At 32.1% G+C, this 23,463-nt stretch overlaps 1 protein-coding gene across 1 annotated transcript; it reads right to left on the reverse strand.

Moving 5' to 3' along the window:
• Positions 1-3,374: 3,374 nt before the first annotated feature.
• Positions 3,375-18,938, reverse strand: LOC126774246 (sex-determining region Y protein-like). Its single transcript, XM_050495671.1, has 3 exons — positions 18,753-18,938; positions 7,504-7,650; positions 3,375-4,567 (listed from the first exon to the last, which is right to left on the reverse strand). Exons 1-3 carry the CDS (start codon positions 18,872-18,874, stop codon positions 4,168-4,170), a joined length of 669 nt encoding a protein of 222 aa, XP_050351628.1. The 5' UTR covers positions 18,875-18,938; the 3' UTR covers positions 3,375-4,167.
• Between the last annotated feature and the right edge of the window lie 4,525 nt (positions 18,939-23,463).

The following is a 23,463-nucleotide window of genomic DNA, read 5'->3' on the forward strand; positions in this document are numbered from 1 at the left end:
ACTTGGGAGTAAGCTGTGTTTACACCCCCGTGTCTTTGTTTAACTTGGGCACTAAACTATGTCTTGCGATAGACAGTACCAATCTTAAGAATGGTTGGCCGAAATCAGTCAGAAATACATCATCATATTATGTACATACCTATATCATTATCACGTTTTCGTATATTTACACGCAATACAATTATTAGACACTAATTTCAAGTTTTATACACAATCTATATATATAATCAATATATATAAAACTTACAGATTACAAGATGCTTACATCTTCTGGTACCTTCTCAAAAGAGAAGGTTTTAATATATAGGTAAGTAGCAGCGCTTCGCAGTTTCACCCACTTTAAATTTAGACATGCGTAATTTTCACTGTCGCTTAATTTGATTTGAAATTCGTTTGAATCTGAGCCCTGAGATTTGAATAATAAATATCAATCAATTTGTATGTTTGCAATTTAATCTAATCAAATCTAATGGCCTCTATTTTTACAAATAGGTACTGATAATAATCAAATACTCAATGAATTAGGTACCGACTTAATGAATAGTTATTCTTTTATTTAGATTATTTGCAAATTAAGTGAAATAAATAAATCATATAATACTTAACTATTTAGTTTATTATACCGCACAGATTTTAAAATTTTAAATAACCAAAACCTAAAATTTCATGCATTGTTCTATGAGCAACACTATCGAAATACCTAATATAATTATGTTGTATGTTGTTCAATGAACTCGAAGCATTTCTGATGTAACTGTGCGTAATGATTCAGTCGCATTGTACACATGTTGGCACTTGGCTCGGTACTTTTACATTGTTGGATTTGATTTCTAAGCGATGTTCACCAGACGCCGAGGTATCGTCTTACACTTGTATCTGGTATCTGGAGACCAATTTCACACGAACTGTCGTTGAATGAACCACTTGAACTTACGGTCAGCCGTCAGCGACGAGCGAAAGCCATCATTTCCGATGTGGATCATATACATATATTTCTTAAACAATCACTTCATGAATATCAACTCATCTAATGTGTAAAAAAAATAACTTAATTGTAATTCCTTTCAATGAACAAAACTCGTTTGATTTGCATTTTTTGTTAGGTAATATATTAGGTATTTTTTAAAGAATAATTTTAATAAGAATATTGCTTCTAAGTGGTACCCTTGATGTTAAGTAAGACATCGCTTAGACAAGTTAAAAAGACCAGATACTAAAGCGTAAAATTGAGCGTGCAACCGCCGCCCATTTAATTAATATCTCATGTGTTGTGATGCAAAAAGTACCTTGGTTAACTCGGTGGGATAGGATGTCTTTCGGCATGTGTATGTCTGTGTAACGCGAGCCGCCGCCGCACGCGCCTCTAACTCCCGGCTCATTTGCACTCAATCTTAATATTCTAAGATGCACCATTAGTTATACATAACAGTATCTCTTGTTTTTGTTTTTTTGTTTCGAAGGGTCTAATTTCGAGAATTATAATGAAGTTAATTAGTTGAATATTTTTGCTATCACATGATAATCATCTTTTACATGGCATTTTGTAAGGTTAATGGTTACAAAGGAAACACATTTAAAAAAAAAAGCTAAATATTTACTTAAAAATTATCTTTTAATATCTGAAAATGTTAAGAAGTGATGGCGGGTATGTATGTTGGGCACAATCCTCTATAGTTCTATAGAAATAATTGACATGAGAGCAACTTCAGCTATTTTATAAGGGTTCGTATAGCATTTACATAATGAATATTTTATGCACATGGAATTCAGTGGACATACACATATGTCATGTGCTTAATTCGTGTTTATAATTTATCTCTCGCTTAGCGTTGAAAGGAAATATTGTGAGGAAACACCGTGTACTTATCTACCAACTCGCAATCGAGCAGCACGGTGGAATAAGCTACAAACCTTCTCATCAAATAGAAGAGAAGGTCTTATCCCGGCCGTGGAGCATTTACTTACGGGATGTTACTTTCAATTATTAGGAGGATGATAATAGAGTCATTTGTGAAGTAGATAATTCGGTTAGGGTTAGGTTTGGCGAGTGAGACTTTATTCTCTTACATATTTAGCATATATCATGTACACACATTAATTAATTATTTTTAATACATTTTTTTATTTTTATTTATTATGTTATGATGTTTAATTATTAGAAAGTGTATTATGTTGTTTGTAATTAATATATATATTATGTGTGTGTATGCTCCACAATCGTAAATCGGTTTAAATTATCACATTATAAATTTACTAGTCATGTTAGATTTAGATCAGTTTTGTCGTCATATATTGTATGCCATATTTATTTTAAATACTCTGGAGATTAATTAATCAAGTGTTGCAATTATAAATTACGTTATAACTTCTAATATTATCATTTAACCTTTTTATCGAAGTAGTAACTACAAGTAATTTTCTAATTCTATTTTTTTCGTCTCACAATTATTTCTATTGATGGGGCAGAAAATTTTCCTTTATATTGAAGTCGCATTTGTTTTTGCTTTTTTTAATTACAGCTCGTGACATCAGACATTTCAGCCTTGTGACTATAATATAATACACAAGTGCATTTTGAAACAATAACGTGATTTATATTGTCGTACTACAAGCTTTTATTTAAGTTGTCATATCTGTTAGTTTGTCAAAGTCAAATCTTGCTAAATTAGAATATCTGCTCCTACGGAGTTGAAGTTTTTCATTCATACGTCGGTTCCGATGACAATGTATTTCTATATTGACAATGAAAATGCATTACCTGATTCTGTAACCAGGATTGACTCCAGATGAAGGAACTCTTCAGCGGTGAACATCATGGCATCGAAATTTTGAATATAAAAGCTTTTTTCACAAAATTGTTTTTTTTTTTTGCTAATAATTATGTAACCTTAAAGCTCTTATTCAGATGTATTTGACATAAATTATTTTAATTAATTCTTATTATGTAATTCATCGATATTATAATTCTCATTAATCGGTCGCGAAAATGTGAGAGTGATAAGATATGTGTAGGAACAAGGAGGCTTTGTGTCGGTCGGGCGCGACCCGGCCGGAAGCGGGACGGTTAGGGGTCGCTCGTATCGCTCGACATCGTTTCATGTACCCTTCATCGCTTCTCAGAATTGAGACAGCGATTATAAATTGATATACCTATATGCTATAAAATATTTAACACATTAATTAATTATAAGAAAATGTACAAAGAATACTCATGTATTATGCACATAATATATATTCGCAGCTATTTATGTAGCTTATTTAGATACTAAGATCTTTGTTTGAAAACTAATCAGTATTATAAGAAGTAAGTATTATGTATTATGGATATTTAAAATAACTGTATGGTAAATTTATTAAAAAACTTTTATTTTAAAAAAATAACATTAACATTATATTTCTAATTAATCACAATAATAACTTAAAGGTTCATAAAGCATAATATTAATTTAATAACTAACAGCCTTACTTATAAATGTTGTTTAGCGAGCGATTAGTTAAACAATGTCGGGTCTTTTATAGAATATCAAATCAATAATGAGAGAAAGAGCGAAATTAGTGTTTAACTTAACAGTTGCTATGCGTCATTTATAAGTAACGTTATAAGTTACTTAAACGTATCCTATATACCTACCTATTTAAATTCTATTAAGAAATTTAATTTAAGCTTTGGAACCTGAGGCTTTTGACGTACATTTTTATAATTACATCATTATATTTTAGTAAAAAAAATATTCATATAATCTAGTTTATATTTAGTATTTCTAATTAATATTTGTAGAATTCCATTTTGAGATTTTCATATCAATTATGAAACGATGATTACACTAGCTCTCGAAATTATAATTTGAGGAACAAATACCCTATATTTTTTGAAATATTATTAGTTACATTAATTATATTTATACTTAGCTCACTTTATCACACCCGGAAAGATATGTAGATCTTAGATATCATGTTTTCCTAATAAATGTTTACTTTGCGATGATCAAATGCACGTGTGCGTGAAACGATATGATCCGAATACATGTGGTAATGTGATATTCCTATATATTCCTGTGCTATATCTACAGTAGTATATATTGACCTAATTTTAATTTTATATTCGAGTAGTGATAAAGATTAAAAGAACCATCAACGTTTGAGGATTTCAAGTTACTTTACAGAATATTAGGGATGACCCGGGTAGTGTTGCCAGTCTCCACAGGGCGGATGTAAATGAGAGGGAACAGGTGTGTACAGTCCTGGAGGGTGGTGTGTCAAAGTATGTGAGTAACGTGGTTGCATTTCGTGGTAGTCTGGTATTGGAGCTGGCTTCAGATACTGATCTAGCTCAGCTCCGTCAGGCGGCCCATCTGCGAGTAGAGCCCCATCTACTTCAATTCGTGAGAAGTCGATTTGAGGAGCGTAGCGTTCCGGAGTAGGTTCCTGCTTTAGTCTGGCTGTCGAAGCCGGCGGTGGCTTGCGTCGTCGTGGCTGGTACTTGTAGTCAGGATGCTCCCGCTTGTGCTGAGTTCGTAATTTCTCTGCTTCCTTCACAAAAGGAAGCTTTTCGTCTTCACTGAGGCTTCTGTGAAAAGAGCATATTATTAAAATTATTATATTCTTACAATAAGTTACCTTAATAAAAATATGTTACAAGCTTTAGTTATTAGGTTCATTTATTGAGGTCTTTAGAATTAGACATATACCTAATAGGTATAGTATAAGAACCCGTAATTAACATGTACGAAATTGATTATAAGCACCAGTAGTAATGATCACGTACGAAATTATGCTAAAAAAATTACTTAGTAATATTATTCTATAAAAAATATTGTAACATTACAATGAGTCATACCAAGTTCAAAAACACGTGAGCAGTAAAAAACGATGAGGAAATAAGGAAGTCTCGATAATGTTATTTTATTTGAAATTCATAAATCGAAAGTGGCAGTGGTTTTTGTGATTGTTACAATAAAATTAATTAAAATATACTTTTATTTATATTTCTTTATGAAGCCTTTATGAATAACCTTTTTATTAATGTTAAACGATAATATTTTAAATATCAATAAACAATTGTCATCGTATTCAAAATCAAAATTGTTGTTCAAGTAGCTCCTAGAAGCACCATTGTTATTTTACAAGAGAAATTAAATGTAAATCTGCTCCAGAATGTAGATTCTATCGAGAAGAAACAATAAGCAACTCAGTATAATACCTATTTCTAATTTGATTATGAAACAAATGAAATCAGGATTCAATTTTGGGACCTTCACTGTTGAAAAAAAAAACTAAATAGATATATATATTTTTCGCTGCCAAATGTTAAGTTGAATACTTATATCTTAAATAATGAAAAGCTAAAGTTTGTTGAGTCTGTTTTTCTATGTGGGTTTCTTAACTCCAAGCTTCAGTAAGGTGACCAAAATTCTGTTCAAGCGGGAAAGCTGACAGCAATTTATGCGCAAAGTAATTCAACAATTGACAAACATACATAAGTACTGCTAATTTTTTTACCAGTTTTCATATGGAATGTTGTAATGGGGTAATGCCGCAACATTGAAGTTTTATTTATTCTGCAGATTTGTGCCTTCCGAACTTCTTATAATCTTAGCTCTAGGACACCATTATGTGTTTTTTTTTTTACAGATTAGAAAGGCGGACGAGCATATGGGTCACCTGATGGTAAGTGGTCACCAACGCCCATAGACATTGGCATTGTAAGAAATGTTAACCATCGCTTACATCACCAATGCACCACCAATCTTGGGAACTAAGATGTTATGTCCCTTGTGCCTGTAATTACACTGGCTCACTCACCCTTCAAACCGGAACACAACAATACCAAGTACTGCTGTTTTGCGGTAGAATATCTGATGAGTGGATGGTACCTATCCAGACGAGCTTGCACGAAGCTCTACCACCAGTAAATTTTATTCAAGAATTAGGTGTATTGACGACTGACTTACCATTTTTTGATAATAACAGATGAATATATATAATAAAACACCGAAAAATATAATCAAATTACAAGCAGCTATTTTTATTAACGTTTTATTAACGTTTCTTTTCGCTAGAGGATGCTTTGTTTTCCGAAAGGTTAGAGTTAAAATACGGATGATTCAAAGACGCTGTATTGATTTGATATTTTTGCAAACTAAGATAAAAAAAAACAAAATTTGTTTGTTCGTATTTTGTAACAAGAAAAAGAAAATTTTGAAATACACAAAAAAAAATGTTAGCCAATGAAAAACTGACAAGCACAGAAAAATCTTAATAATGCTAATTATTGATAAAATTAAATGTTTTATATTAAAATATAAGTTTATTGGTTTATTAAAACTCACATGTTACACATATATAATGTTTCTTAATTCTTATTAATCTAGGCATTCGCCATTACATGTCTAGAGTGCACCTTTAACAACAAAGCAATCAGTATCATTTCACCGACTGTTTTCTTTGATGATTCGAGAGCTTGCTCCGAATAGGCATGTCATTCTTATGTCATAACAGTACTTCGCGGGTGGTCAAAGATAACTAAAGTTATTCCGTAAAAACTATACGAAAATGGTACACGAAAAATACTTACGCAGGCTCTAATTAAACTAATTGCGATTAAAAACACATTTATTCCAAGTTTTTAAGGTTGGTTTTATTTATCAATAAAAATTAAAAAAGGTTTAAATGTTAAGATTATAAATAAAAATGTACACGGACCGATTAAAAAAAAAAACAATGGAATGTAGAAACATTTTGCCAAGTACCTAAATATTTTTTAATACTGCCAAAGCTCTGCAGTGGAAGGCTCGAGACAGTTAGAGATGTTATCGTATCACTTAGCGGCGATAGCATTTTAATGAGTAAACAATCGATGCACGCCGCTCGGTTGGGCGCCGCACGCGCTCCGCACTCCACTTGCGGTATACAGATTAAAGTAGTGATTTTTAAAGCAAAATAGCTCTTATATCAATGAGCGAAGGTTTCATATTGGGTCTCACTTTTTTATTCCCCCCTTGCCCACTTTCTCATCCCTCCACGCAGTACTTGACATTACTCATCTCATCGGCCACGATGTGCTCATTAAGATAACCGGAGAATGGGTTGACGTTAAAATTGCAATGCTATTTCGATCGTCTTCCATACTACGAAATCTATATGGTAACCAAAATTATTATAATTATATTCTAAAATGGGTTTTTATAGTACAATAGGATATGTTTTTGTTGGTAATTTTGTAAACGCTCTTAACATCTTTCGTAACCGTCACCGTACATTGTAAATGTCATTTATTTGAGTAAAAACAATGACAACAATATATCTAAGGCTTCGAAAAACGTACGTATATTTTTCAGTGTATCATCTACATTATAATGTTCATATTATTTACAATTATTTTTTGAATAATATATCACCGTGTTAACTGTTTCCGGAGAAGCAATAATAAAAATTAAAATACAAATGCATTTTTGAGATACGATACGTTTAATGTTAGTCTGATCTGATATTAATTATACTCACTTCCACATAGAGCCGAGTGATTTGCTAAGCTCCGCATTGTGTAGCGATGGTCGTTCTTCCGAGAGGCGCCTGCGCATCGCCTGTGCGAATACCATAAACGCGTTCATTGGGCGCTTCACGTGCGCGCGCCGCATACACCCTCCACCTCTGGATGACAAGAAAATTATAATATATAATAAACTATATTCCTTCATTTGGGTAGCTTGTCTTTAGAACAAAATCTTTCAGTGAACCCAAGAGAGATCATGAACATCATCTAAGATCTTTCTAATCTTTCGTACATTTCTAAGATGGAGACAATTATGTAACCATTTACTGTTCACATATTATAAACCAGCAGCAATACTAAGTACAACAGTAAGTACTGTTTCGGCTTAAAAGGTGAGTGAAATAGTGTAATTATAGGCACTAGGTTTAGGAACCTTAGGAAGGTTGTTAGCGCGTCGATTGTTAATATTTCTTAAAGTGGCAATGTCTATGAGCGGTGATGACCAATTCGCATCAGATGACCTATTTTACATATAAAGATAAAAATAAGTATAATATACCTATATTATATTTAGAGTACTTAAAAATTACCTACCAATATGGTAGGTTATTTATATCGTGTTTAATATTTTTCAATCCTCGATTCGGAAAGCACGTACGAACCTACTTTCATAATATCTTGCCCAAACGCTTAACAAAGCAAAGTTAATGTTGACGTTACCAATATAAAATAGGTACTCGAGTACATCCACTTAAGAGTTGCAACTTTCGGCGCGCGACCGATAATTACTAGGCGACTGAACATAAAGCGACGAAGAAAATAAATTATTATGAAAAACCCTTCATGTTCGTTTTTGTTTATTTCATAGGTCGTACAGTGGCGCGCCGGCGCAAGTAAACTTCTAAACGACCCAAGTGGCCGACCCTCACGTCATTTTACGCTCGTAAACATCTCTTATTTTATTACTTTTTTATTTTCTAATGCCGCGTTCGGGTTTCCTCGCGATCTCAATGCTGACAATAAATTATACTTTTTCAAACACTGACACGCCACTAAAAGTCGATCGATTTCTAACGGATCACTCTCGGGAACCAATATTAAACGAAATAATTACTTACTACTTCGGAGAACTACTAGCGGTTTCCTTGTTTATTAGTTAGAATGAGTTCTGGCAACGGAATAACTTAAGTAGGTAAACTTTATTGCCTTTACATGAAAGTCAGAAACGCCTTACAATTATTTTAAATACCGTGAAGTTGCTATTGTATAAAAATATTAATATCACGAATGTAGACCGCCTTCCAGACAATCATTTCAAAGCATTCGATTACTTTTTGTAGGGACGTAGAAGACCTACCGCGCGTCGCCATCTGGTTAGTAACATCTTCTGACAATCACAGATACTTGTGGCCTACTCTTCTATTGCTTATAATGTGTTTTATTTTTTAATATATATTTTACGTATTTTTAGTAATGTTCGGAAATATTGAAAACGGAATAAGATTTGATGAGATTGAATATAATGTATATCTACAAATTAACACAATTATAAAAATAAAACAATTTATGTACATAGCTTAGGGTATGTTAATTGCATATAGTCATACGGACTAATATAATAAAATTAACAATAAATTAAAAACAATATTTTTATTATTATATAACAATTGTGAGTTCGTTTAGAAGGCTTAAATTAATTACCGAACGTGTCCGCGTCTTGACAAAAAGTTTTATAGCTGTACACAGTGATTTACTACACCAGATTTCATAGTCGTCTACGCATACATCTGTGTTTACAATGAATACAACATGAACATATTTTGCTTTAACATACGACAGAATAGGCAATCAAAGGCACGTGGTTATTGCGTACGAATAATTTCACACAAAGACAAAAAATATTTTCCTAATAAAATCGTACAACATTCACTAAAACTATTATAATAAAATTTCCGAAATAATAAGAAAATAATTAAAACAAAAGGTATATAACTCAAGAATTTAATCACGTAGGAAATTGATTCAACCAACTTTTCGAAACTTTCAAATGTTGCTCTGCTAGATGTCAACTTAAGCGTTCAGAGCCATATTAATGTAATTTTTACATATTTTGTTGTAGAGAGGAGGAAAATACTAGTGTTTAATGATTAAATTAAACATTTTACATGTCAATATTTATCAGCTTTTTTCATTTAATAGTTTTAACACACCAGTTTTGTTTTATTTCATTAGTAAACTGTTTAAAAATACAAATGAGATAACGGTCATAAATTGAATTCACTTGAATCTCACTATTCATAATAATTTAAAAATAAACCGACAATGGCCGAAATTCAGTTAAGTAAATACAAATATTATTGAAAAATTTAGAAAAACATATGTATTTATACGAGTTTCGAACATTTTTATTTCTCCTCTTATATCCAAAATTGTTAAAACTAAATCGTCAATAGCTACCAAACAAGAAAATCTTATGAAAAACAGAGGAGAAAAAGGTATTAAATTATTCTGTTTGTATTTTTATGTTATTTTAAAACCAAAATTCACCTTATTTTATATTTTAATACATTCTTTAAATAGTATTATTTGGTAAAATATTGTAGATTGTTTTTTTTTTAAACTAGTTGTTTTTTTAGCTTAAACTTTTTGTTATTAATCAATTCAATTTATACTAAATATTATTTAGTTTGAAATAAATACATTTCAAAACAGCCATTGTGTAATATGTATAATAACGTACAAGGTTAAATTGTGACCAAAATTTCTTACACGTGTATCGCTTATACAGACGCAGAAATAAAATTAATAGTGCTAGAGTATATACAATTTGAGCCATTGTTTTGCAAAGCTTGTCGATGGACTGATCGTAAAACAGTGGTTTTGTTATGATTTGTAAATTATAATCAAAGTATATTGATTTATTGTTTTAAGTTAGAACGTCGTAACAATAATTTAAGTTTTGTTGTTTAGAAGTTTACCATTTTTCTGTTTTCAATATAAATGCCGTATCATTATGTTAAATATTCTTGAAGTTGGGACCATTTGAAACTAAGTTCACGATTGTGGAGGCCATTGGCTGAGGAAGTCATAAACACTGCAGAATGCAGATAGCTGTCATCTGTGACGAGCCCGCCCACGCTATTTCTGCATCCAACGATCTACCAGCGCCGACACTGCTCTCTTAACTTTATTATCATACAAAATCAATATAAATTGCAAAGGATGCTGAACGTGAAGTAAATCACCGGGTAAGATAAGTCAACAATCATTTTCAAGTCTTTTGTACTGAGCCAAACTAACAAAATAATCATTTTGTATATACATAAAAGAGTAAACTGTACAATATATTTGTTCTACTTCACATATGTATCATATTTTATTGTAAAATATTAAAAATTTAAAATTATTAATAATCTTGCGATAAAATGCTATTAGACTTAGGTAATATGACTATATATTTTACTACTTCCATACGTGAGTAAGTTATATTATGACGGTATTAAAGTCTTCTGTCGCCACTACAAAAATCTCCTTAACATCCCCCAGAACCGCAGTTATCTTTACAGACGATTTAACAACCACCATAAAACAATTAATGGCGTTGTAAAACATGACGGTAGCTGATGCCTCTGCTATCATTACTGTGGCACTCGACATTATTTTATCCTAACGTATTTTGTATAGGTGTATGAGCAGTGAACACCTGGTTCAAGTGCTTTACCCTGGGAAAATTTATTAGAACGGAATTAATCTCCCTTTTAATACTTTATGTTATCTTGTTAAGGAATTCGATGTTCGTGCGTTTAAATAACTAAATTAAAAATATTCTACCCCTTTTCAATATTTGATAAGCAAATAAACAGTACCTACGTCAATATACATACTCGTAGTGTAGCATATCTGTAATCGTTAATAAACGATTATGACATATAGACATGCGTTATTTAGACCATAATAAAACATTTTTAAGCATTTCTTTCAAAAAAGGAAATATACAAAAAGTATTTTCTTAAATTAAATTTAAAGCAATATCTTACATTTACTATAAATGAAATGTTAGATGTAGCGATAACATATTAAATCTGTTTTTATATTTTATATTTAAAAGCATTGATTTCTATGTTTTTCTGATTGAAATAATTCAATTTGAATATTTTGAAGCCATATATTGTTACCTTAGATACATAGCTGTATGTTTTTTCATTTATATAAATATCCTTTTATCGTCTGGCCAATGGAAATTCCTAATGAAATCAATCAAGGACTGGACTATCGTATTTACTCTGATATGGTTGAGTGGACTGGACGTTATCAGTTGTTGTGGACACAGATGTTTTCCCATGCATACACCCTTAGACATAACTAGAAAATATTTAGAACAAATTATTTTCACTTTTTACTTTATTATATTTATTTAATTTTTACACTGCCTTTGCGTAACATAACTAATAATAAAAAAAAATCGTCTTGCGTTCTTTTTATAAAATATTTAAGCGGATGGGCCACCTAATGGTAAGTGGTCACGCCCGCCGATATACATATTGGAGCTGTGTGCTAATGTTTCTTTGAACCATTCTTTGGTCAAGTTACAACCTTGGGGATTTAAGATACAAAATCCCTTGTGCTTGTAGTTATACTGGCTCACTCACTGGTTTAAAGGAAACCGAAACACAATAATATAAATGCTATTGTTATTTGACGGTAGAATATGTGGTGCATGGATAGTGCCTACTCAGTCGGGCTCGCATAAAGCCCTACCACCAAGTGAGATCAATATTACATTCATATCTTCCATTTACTTGTCATTTGAGTATTTCAGTGCAGCAAGCTATTTACAATCGTCCCCAGCCTCTGTCCTTTCTCGTTTATTTCGCGTCATATTCGTTCTGATCACTACATATTTTATATTATTATGATATTTAAAATTGTAAGCGTTTACATAAAACATATCAATTTTAATAACGACTTTGTGCATAGTCTGTGCCTATTACAATTATTAAAAAACTAAAACTTTTATTTTAATATTCAAAAGAAAATGTTGTTCAAATTATATTAAATCACTGAATTAAAAGTACCTAGTGTTACTGACTAATACGTCGAAGAATAATGAAAAAAAAATCTATAACATATATTAATGATGGTTGTATAGCATGTACGTATATTTTATATGCCCTTCCGGAGCGGGATCGCCAATCGCTCAGCATTCGTAGAAGATATTTTATCAACGCAAATAAAGTACAAATGTGACACACGCCTTCATTTTTGTAACAAATATTCTATTGGGTGTAGCTTGTTGGTTAAATATTTCTTTTCTATTATATAAAGTGTTAGCATTAAGGATCAGAAAAGGTATGACACGAGCCTTTTTATTTATTGGTTCTATGTTAAAAATAAAAATTATTTAAGATGAATGATGTCCTCGCTCATCCTTGAAGAAGGGCAACTGCGCAGGACATAGATATTCTTTCTATTGCTTCTCTCTCATAATCCAATAAGACTTAATTCCGACCCTACAGAGTTCAGGCCAACGCATGTATGGCATGCTTCGAGGCACGGGAATTTAAAAACTGTTAACTTTAAACTCCGGGCTATTACTGAGAACTTCTTGACAAAAAATGCAATAACTTTTGTTGACCCGCTTTATGATTTCAACCCTGAATCAACGAAGCAGTTAGAGATGAATATAAATACTTACGAATAAACAATAACCTTAACTATAACTTTTTATATGAAAGTTTGAGAGCTTTAATTACATATATTTTATTATACAAACCATAAGGATATATTTTGTTCTAGGTGATAATCTATATATATATAATCTTGTAGAGTTTCATTGAAATCTATTCCTTTATTTCCACACGTGCATGTCGCTCCATACCATATTGTGGACGTGATAGTCACTAAAAATGTGTTTCCATCGGTAATCTACACCAAGTATATTCGATATCTAGTTATTTTTTTACACGCTATAAACGTAAAAAAAATCACTTACGACATTATTCATAAATAATTAATATTTTACATTGTTAGTCAATAATGTAAATGCCATGACGTTTTCGCGACTTCTTTAAAAGATTTTATTAGATTAAATTGTTTTATGCGGCCAAACGAACTAAATTGAGCAATAGACGTCCACACAAATTTAGAATTTATAATTGTGGTAAGATAATAAAAATAAATTATTTTAATATAACATAACGGCTGTTTTATATTGAAAACGTATCAAATATATAATACTAGGAAAGTTGTTAAGAAAAGTTGTAATGTTTATTAAAATGAACTAGAACTAGATTTAGTTCTTAAGTTAAAACCGCTGTAAATACTCGTAGGTACAAAATATTAAAATAACCGTGAGATATATATCGTATGTAGGTAAAGCTAACGTGGTAAATGATCGCGAATAATGTTTAGCAAGTGGTAGCATTTCAAATAAGTACATATGCGGTAATGAAGAACGTCTGGTGTTAACCGCACGCATTACCGCTCGCCTGCTAACACACACGCCGCCGCATCACACCATAACACACTACAACACTGGCCAGATTACACTCCGTCAATATTTGATATGTTCGGACTTCGAAAGGGAAATTAGAGTTAGAGCTACCATCTATGGAATAACTCAGATGAGCATGTAAATTTTTATTTTAAATGTAAAACCAACTGGAGGTTTAATGTTACACTCAATAAAAGTTTTATTTGCTTTGAAGCTTGCCTACGATATCGACGCGATCAATTATCTCACAATTTCGACTCTTTATCTTAGAAACTTCCATAGGAAATATTTTATGTAATTTTATAAGTATAAGATTATTGTGATATTTTTACATATCATATCATAGAATTACCGTTTTATTTAATGTTTTATTGAGTATATTTATAATGTGTATTTTTGCGTGGACGAATATTATTATAATTTAACGGGTATTCAAAATTAATAAAATTAAAAATCATTAGCAAAAGTATAAAAGCAAATTAATGCAAATAAAAATATTTCAGTTTGAATAGGAGCGTCAACAAATAATGTAAAGTGTAAGTTCAAATGTCGTATGTTGCCGGAGTGGCCTATGTAAACAGGGTGCTAGGCGTGGAAGCGGCACCTGTGAACGTGTTTGCATCCCCACTTAAAAGGCAGGCTAGAATAGAAACGCAATGTTTGCTTCCACCGGCACTGTTTAGGTGAGGAAATCTTAATCTACCATAGAGGCTTCATATTAATGATTCATACTTCGAACGGCAATTAACGGTAGGTTGCACGTTTTGATGTTTTTTAAAATAAAAATATTGTTTGCTCGTATTTTTAGTATTATATCGTTATCGATTTAATTTTTTATTAAAAGAAATTTATTCAAGCATAAGTTTTTATCATTGATGATATATTTTACGTTACGGTGCGTTAATTATAATCTTCTAAACGGGATGAACGTTTGTCGGGATCTCCCTCCAGGCGGTAAGATAACGGCACCCCACAAAGGGAATGTTTGCTCAGGCGCATTATCGCTACACGCGGAAATAAATCGGTAAAATAGGAAGATGATAAAAATTGTCACACGAACTAAGTCAGGGCACCCTAACAAATTGACGCTCTTCCGTATTTGGTACTGCGAAGTCAAGTAATCTTTATTTTTATGGCATAGCTTAATATTTCATAGTTCGTAAAGTATATATTAGAAGTATTTAACAGGTATTAAGGCTTTGTGCAAGCTCGCTTGGGTAGGTACAACTCACTCATCAGATATTCTACCGCAAAACAGCAGTACTTGGTATTGTTGTGTTCCGGTTTGAAGGGTGAGTGAGCCAGTTTAATTACAGGCACAAGGGACATAACATCTTAGTTCCCAAGGTTGGTGGCGCATTGGCGATGTAAGCGATGGTTAACATTTCTTACACTGCCAATGTCTATGGGTGTTGGTGACTTATCATCAGGTGGCTCATATGCTCGCCCGCCTACCGATACTATAAAAAAAATAGATATATCAATTTATAGGTGCGACTTGTTAAAAGAATAATAAAGGTATTGAGGAAAATGCAAAATACTGTACTTATTATAAATAATTATGTAACGTTAATCATTAAATTTTAAAATTTTTTATTGGATTAGAAACTAATATGGTAGCCGAAAGATTCAATATATAATATAAAAAGCCGACAGTCGACAGTCGGTAGAAGATTAATAAACAAGGAGCTGATAAGCGATAAACGTATTCAATAAGGCTGTACATTAAGTGTCGGTTTTATGAAGACGCTTTGTCGACCTCGGGTCGACTGTACTATCTTAAACTGTAATTGTAAGATATGAACTAATTACGGAATAATTTCTCAGTATTCGAGGTCAAATCCATTACTAATTTATGTTATACTGCATAATTCATTTATCTACTGTTTAGTCTTGCCATCCCATTCCATTTGTCAGAATTTAAATGCATTATTTTAAATCCTGTTAATATATTCTTTAAATACTAGAAGGTACCTCGAGGTTTAATGTTGTAAATATAAATAAGGGCGTGATTTTATTGAAAAAAATATTTTAAAGTGATAATCATCACACAAATAGGTACTGATCTAACTAAATTATCAAAATTTATTCCTTTAAATTGTAATTTTCAATAATAAAATATGTTTTATTAATATCATCGGTAGTATTATCACCAATGAATGAATTCGTTTTCGGAAGTGTTTTTTTCACTGAGTACCACTGCAAAAAAAAAAACAATTTCGTAACTAAAAAACTACAACTGAAGTCAATAACCAGTCTTGTAGTTTCCACAGATGTGTCGTCTGTGCCTTTGTTGTATCTTCCTATTGGTTTATATTTGTCTCAATAATTTTAAAAACTAATCTTAAATTATAAAATATTTTTATGATTATTGCATACTTTATTGCATATCTAGATTAAGTTTTCGGTTTAAAATCTTGAGAATTTAGATAAGAGTGATTTTGTCTGTTTTTAGTTTTTAGTTAACGGTGGTGATGGTGGAATAAGAAAGTGCTCGGTTAGTAGGTATAATTAGTTTTTTTAGTATTATGTTACGGCATATTACTTTGTGTTATTACAACTATATATTGTTAACATTTTTAGTCTGCAAAAAAGAGCTGTCTGGTTGATTTATAAACTCGGAGCTCGATACTCCCTTGGGGATATTTTTAACAATAAAAATTCTTCCAATCGTATCAGAATATATTAATAACATTGGGTTTTTATGTATATTCACAATAATATTGGCAATTTTGATAGAATCACTGACACAATCATTGTATAAACACGAGAAGTAAAGATAAACTTATAACACTATGTTTCCGACTCCGCAAAGTCAATAAATCCTTCCTGGGGCAAAGTATTAATAAAATCTCACAGAGTTATAATAAATTTAAAAGAGTAAAATATTGATGATGATGTTCAAAAATCATTAATTACTTCAAACAATATTCTATAGATGAAAAAAGCGTGGATTAATATTTGTTAATTTTCAGGCATACCTAAATTGAATGATATTTTATTATTCTCTCTATGTTATTTAGTTGTAATACATATTTGGAGATCAAAGAAACACGGAATTAATTATAGAAATTTAGTTTACGTGTAATTAACTAAAGTTTGCTGTTTGAAATCCACGCACCCCTTAATTTTCACGCGATTAATTTATGTTTATAATTAATTTTGACATCATAGCCAAACCTGCACATGTCTGATGAAATTCGGCATGTACATATATATGTTTATTCACCAACCCGATAGGGAGCATCGTGGTGGAATAAGCTCTTAGTCTTCTCCTTAACAAGGAAGTAGGCTTTTGGTCCGCAGTTGATCATATGCCTGCAAGCTTAGTAATGATACGGGTTGTTCTTTAATAATGTCTTAATAGAAAAAAACTGTGTAAGATTACGTTACGTGGGTACATGTTGTGGGTTTTCAGCCTATCTTGCCCGAGAAACCCAACTAGATATAGGCGGGCCGAATGTCGGGGCGTCACGGAAGCATGCGTAAGCGTTCCCGTGTCGCCTCCCAAAGACGGAGAGCCGAGTTCCACGTACCCCCATTTCACGTCGGGGTTTAGCATGAATGTGTTTTACAGCGAGTTTAAAAAAGTGGGCTTTGTACTAACATCTAAAACTACAATTCTGATAACTAAAGTCAAAATATTACAACAGTATAGAAAATGTTTATTTTTTTCATATACTGTGTATGTAAATATGTATATTTAAAAAAAACAGTTATCTGTTATATTATTAAAATTCAATATATATATTAAAAGTCCATGGACCTTTTTTTACTTGGAAAGCCTTTTCATACAAAAAAATATATAGAGATGTCTTTTGTCTATGTAAATGTGATAAGCATATCTTACTGTAAGATTTTTTCCTTTCTATTACCGGTACCGGTATATTAATAAAATACATAATAATGGAAATAAATTATTTAAAAAGTTTTTTTTTTATAGAATAGGAAAGCGGACGAGCATATGGGCCACCTAATGGTAAGTGGTCACCAACGCCCATAGACATTGGCATTGTAAGAAATGATAGCCATCGCTTACATCACCAATGTGCCACCAACCTTGGGAACTAAGATGTTATGTCTCTTGTGCCTGTATTATTGAAAATATAGAAGTATACCTTCTACATTTTTTTGGCTTTCCGAAGAATATTATGTTTTATTTTAAAGTGACTTTTTAAAAGGAAATTAAAAGTTTGAAAAGGAAATCAAAATCTGTTTTCATATAGAAATATGATATGAAAATAGATTTTGTACACAGATTTTGATACATAATATATGATGCGTCGTTTTCCTACAATTTTTAAGCATACTAAAGCTGTAGTGATGCTATAGCCCGTTAATTATAATAATGAGAAGGAGAAAGGCATGAGTAAATCTGAACCGTCGGCGATATAGCCATGCATACCTACAGACGGATACTGCGCACTTGAGTTTCAAGTGTTTTCATACAAGAATAGCTATATTTTTTGCTTATTTTGAACATTTCAAATGTAAAATATCTGTAAATAGTTTATTTAATATCAATACTGTGATAAAATTATTTTAATGGATAAATGAAACTGTTTTACAAGTTTCACAATCATATTATTATCTCACTCTGAAAAATTAAAATAAATTAATTTTATCCATTATTTTGAACACATTAATTTTCTGTTTGTGGTCAAGTGAAACGCTTTTTTTTTTCATATTCATTACCGTAGCGCTACGAAAGCTCTACAAAGCTGATTGTGTAAATTTGCGATAACTTATAAAATTATGACCACTTACTTGGTCGGTTGTGGCAAAATGGTATCATAGTTAAATGATAGCAGAAGCTTCCCAACCGCTTCATTGATCTCTAATTTTTCTGTCGGCTTGTGATCTTGATCCCAGCTCATCGTGGTCACCATAAATTGAAGTTATTGTGTTACACAAAGCTGATGTTGCGGGACATGCGCGTGCGTTCGACTCGCGCGCACGGACTATAAAGAGTTCCTTATGCTCGGCGCATAGGTATAAATGTGTTATAGCGCGCGCCGATACGCAAGTTCACTTATTTTGTTTACTTCGCGATTTAATGAATTTTATGATTCAGTTATTTATTCCTCTTATTTATCGAAAATTAAGTGTTTTTTATAATTCTAGCAGAATTTTAAATGTTTATAAACGGCTTATATTGTAAATAATAAAAACACAAGCTTTACCTGATTATATTATTATCATTTTAACAGTTATATTTTAATGGTTTTAGTTAGTAAATAAATGAATGTATCTATTAAAATATATTTGTAGAAGATATCTACCGAGGCACCTATTTATACCAAGGCCTTTACAAATATACATTAATGTGGTCATCATTTCAATATACAATATATTTTTGTTTATGTTATTATTTTTACACCATTCGACTTATCAGTTTTCCGAGGTTTTCCGAGTCGTAAATGACGAGTGGGCGGTACTGGGGAGGTAGCGCCGCCTCGCATCGCCATTGGACCGGCCGCTCTGACGTCAATGCGCGTGCGACTTTATCTTTGTGCCTACAGAGAGATTGCAACGGGCATTATGAGAATAATGTAGATACAGTAGTGTACCTATATAACAAATAAAACATTTGTGTTGATAATGTTAGTGGTTGGCCAGTAACGAGATAGTAACAGTATATTATTATTGGATGAAAAATTAAGAATTATAAAATACGTAAATAGCTACCCAAAAATGAGTCATATTTAACTACTATTCTTTTATTAATACGTATGCGTGCAAAACGAACGAAATATAAGGTAAGTAAGAATTTTTACATAGAAATATTTTGAAGTAACTAAGTACTTACATGAAATTTACAAATTAGCTGCTTTTTATTAAACCCTCGAGTTGGTCAATTAGCACGATCTAATTTTGTGCCCAATTCACGCAAGAAACCGCTAATGAAGCTGTCAAGGTACACTGTACCAACTGCCTTCACGAAAGACAATATAGTGATAACAGTCACATTTAATATCGTTCATTTACTTATTTTCCAAAAGAATTATAGGTATATTTGTAGTAGATGGAAATTTATCCGTAACAGCCTGTGAATGTCCCACTGCTGGGCTAAAGGCCTCCTCTCCTCTTTTTGAGGAGAAAATTTGGAGCTTATTCCACCACGCTGCTCCAATGTGGGTTGGTAGAATTCACATGTGGCAGAATTTCAATGAAATTAGACACATGCAGGTTTCCTCACGATGTTTTCCTTCACCGTCAAGCACGAGATGAATTATAATCACAAATTAAGCACATGAAAATTCAGTGGTGCTTGCCCGGGTTTGAACCCACGATCATCGGTTAAGATTCACGCGTTCTTACCACAGGGCCATCTCGGCTTATATATGGAAATAATAAGTATTATTATAAATTAATTAATATAAAGAAGTTAATTATCTATTAAGTACCTATAGGTCTAAATAGAAGACATGTACCTACATTTATACAGTAGGAACTATATACATGTTGTGTACGATTTAGGTATATCCACATTTTAAATAGACTACCTATTGCCGCATGTCTTTTACAGTACAGTACAGTAACACCCTGTAAATTTTCCTGTAAAGATCAAGCACGAGATGAATTATAATTACAAATTAAGCACATGTAAATTCAGTGGTGCTTGCCCGGGTTTGAAACCACGATCATTGGTTAAGATTCACGCGTTCTTACCACTGGGTTATCTCGGCTTTTTGCCTTGGGCGTGTCCTTTAGTAACAGGCATTAACAGTAAGCTAACAATGGTTTATAAATTATACATTGTAAGTATTTCGTAAGCAGAGGTCACAGAGGCGTCTTTACCTATAGTGCAGTGCACACAGGCGCAGCGGTGTTAGGGGCGCCGGCAGCCGGCCTCGGCACTTTCAATGAACCTGCGCCCGTGTTATGACGCTGGGCGTTATAACTCTACCCTGCGTAAAAAGAGCTCAAATATGTTTAATTATGTTGTTACCCATGTACAATGGCCTATCATCAAGCCTTCCGAATCTGTCAAATGTATCCCAATTGATATTGATATATGTTTGTTTTATATGAGGTCGAAATTAGAATGAAGAAATTGGACAGATGTTTGAAACTTTATTGTTACCCGACATCATTTAAAATTGCACCATTTGCATCCGGATCCGTTCATGTAGTAAATTGAAGGTGTTTGATAACACTAGTCTATCAAGCCGAAACGTTTCCATGATAACATGTCTATATAAATGTTAAAAATGGATGAAATGTAAAAAAAATAACTCTCCTTACAAAATGACCGATCAGTTAACCGAATTAGTATGAAAGTATATTTTTCTTACAATTTCCATTTTTTAACATTGACGTAACATTTATAAAGACTTGTTAACATTTGTACCTATTCAATTTTGACCGCGCGCTTACTAGAGGGTGCTAGGGTAATTATTGCACACGGGCGCTATATGGGCTAGAGATGCCTCTGAGAGGTCATTCAATTCACGGGCTTCCTGATCTACATAAATACATAGATATAGATCTAAGTACCCACTCATAACTAACAGCCTATTTCAATTACAGAAATTAAAACAAATAAACTACTTTGATATTAAATTGACTCGATATGACTGATCGAGATCTTGAATGATCTACGATATTATTTAATTTTAATTCGTGAAACAATGACGTTTTGAATGTCGGCGATTTTGTTTTCAGAACTTAAGAAGTCCAATTAATGTGAAGTACATTGTGAGGAAGAAGTTTAGGCATTTAACTATCACAAAGTGAATTGCTAATAATAGAAAGTATATTAGTGTATTAAGTATGTTATGAAACCTTGGAAAATATTTTATACTAAAGTAGATACCTACTTAATTATAACTACCCAAAGATTAAGTTGAAACAATTTTAGGGACTTGTTTTTAAAAATATAGTATTTCCTAATGGTAGGTTCGTATGTGGTATAAGTACGCCTCCTGATGTTAATTGGTCAACACATTGTTACTATACTCATTACTTAGTGGTAAATATGTGTCACCGGCTTTGGGCAAGCCCGTCTGGGTAGGTATCATCCACTCATCAGATATTCTACTGCACATAACAATACTTAGTATTTTGGTATTCTGGTTTGAAGGGTGATTAAGCCAGCGTAACTGCAGGTATAAGGGTCATACCTAACATCTTAGTACCCAAGGATGGTCGCGTATTGGCGATGTAAGGAATGGCATGACATTGGCATTCGTACAATGGTGGCGGTGGTGGTACTTATATATATATATATATATATATATATATATATAAGGGTTTGCAAAACATGTGATATTGTTTTTTTAAGCAAGAAAAACTGATTCGATTGATAAAAATACAGATTTTCTATAGTCTTATTATCAGTCTTGATAAGTCAATTTTTTTTTGTTCAAGCCCGCTGTGCTGTTATTTCAATAAAATTAACACAGTCAATTTGTATAATACGTCTTTTTTCCAATATGTCACTTTATTTTTGGCCAAATTAATTATTTTGTAGTTATATGGTGGAAGGTGGACGAGCATGTGGGCCACCTGATGATAAGTGGTCAACAACGCCCATAAACATTGACACTGTAACAAATAGTAACCATCCTTACATTGCCAGTGCGCCACAAATCTTGCGAGCTAAGATGTTATGTCCCTTGTGGCTCTAATCACACTGGTTCACTCACCCTTTAAGCCAGAACTCGACAGTACTAAGTATTGCTGTGTTGCGATAGAATATTTGATGAGTGGTGGTATCTAGCCAGATGGGCTTGCACAAAACTCTACCACCAAATTACAGTCCTTGAGTGTTCCTCTAATGTTCGGTAAAAGTATGTTTTCCACTTAAGGCGAAGGTTATTAGCACAACACATTGGTGAATAATTGGATATACATGTGGCAGATTTATATCAGACACATGAGGTTACACAAATACGGTATACGAAAACTGAGTAGCGTTTGCTAGTCAAGACATTAAGTTCGTTCAATGTAAATCGTATGAATGATGGCTACCTTTTCACAGGTAAATACACAAATGAATCCTAAGTTAAAGTGGTAAGCTAAAATGGTCGTGGTCGAAAAAGCAAAACAGGTAGCTAGTGTTACTTGTTGTAAATATGGTTTTTTCATGCAGAGAAACCTTTTTCTTTTTAAACTATATATATATATATATATATATATATATATATATATAGATCATCATTTAAAAATAATGCAGTAATTCGTATTCACTTACACCATTTATATTTATTTTACGTATATTCAACTTTTTAGAATTTATTTTTTGCGTAAAGAAGTGTTTTTGCGTAAGCAAGAGACAACAATAACATGCCTGTAGGTAATACGAAAAATAAAGTCAGACCGAATGAAATATTATAAGCTTGTATATAATTTATGATGGTACAGCTTGTTTTTATTAAATATATTTGTTTTTTAAATGCAGATGTTATAGATCAAAATATCTACATAAAGATGAATGTTTGTTTTTAAAATTATTTAGATGAAAAAAATACTT

The sequence above is a fragment of the Nymphalis io genome, chromosome 16 (assembly GCF_905147045.1).
Source record: "Nymphalis io chromosome 16, ilAglIoxx1.1, whole genome shotgun sequence".
Classification (NCBI taxonomy): Eukaryota; Metazoa; Arthropoda; class Insecta; order Lepidoptera; family Nymphalidae; genus Nymphalis; species Nymphalis io.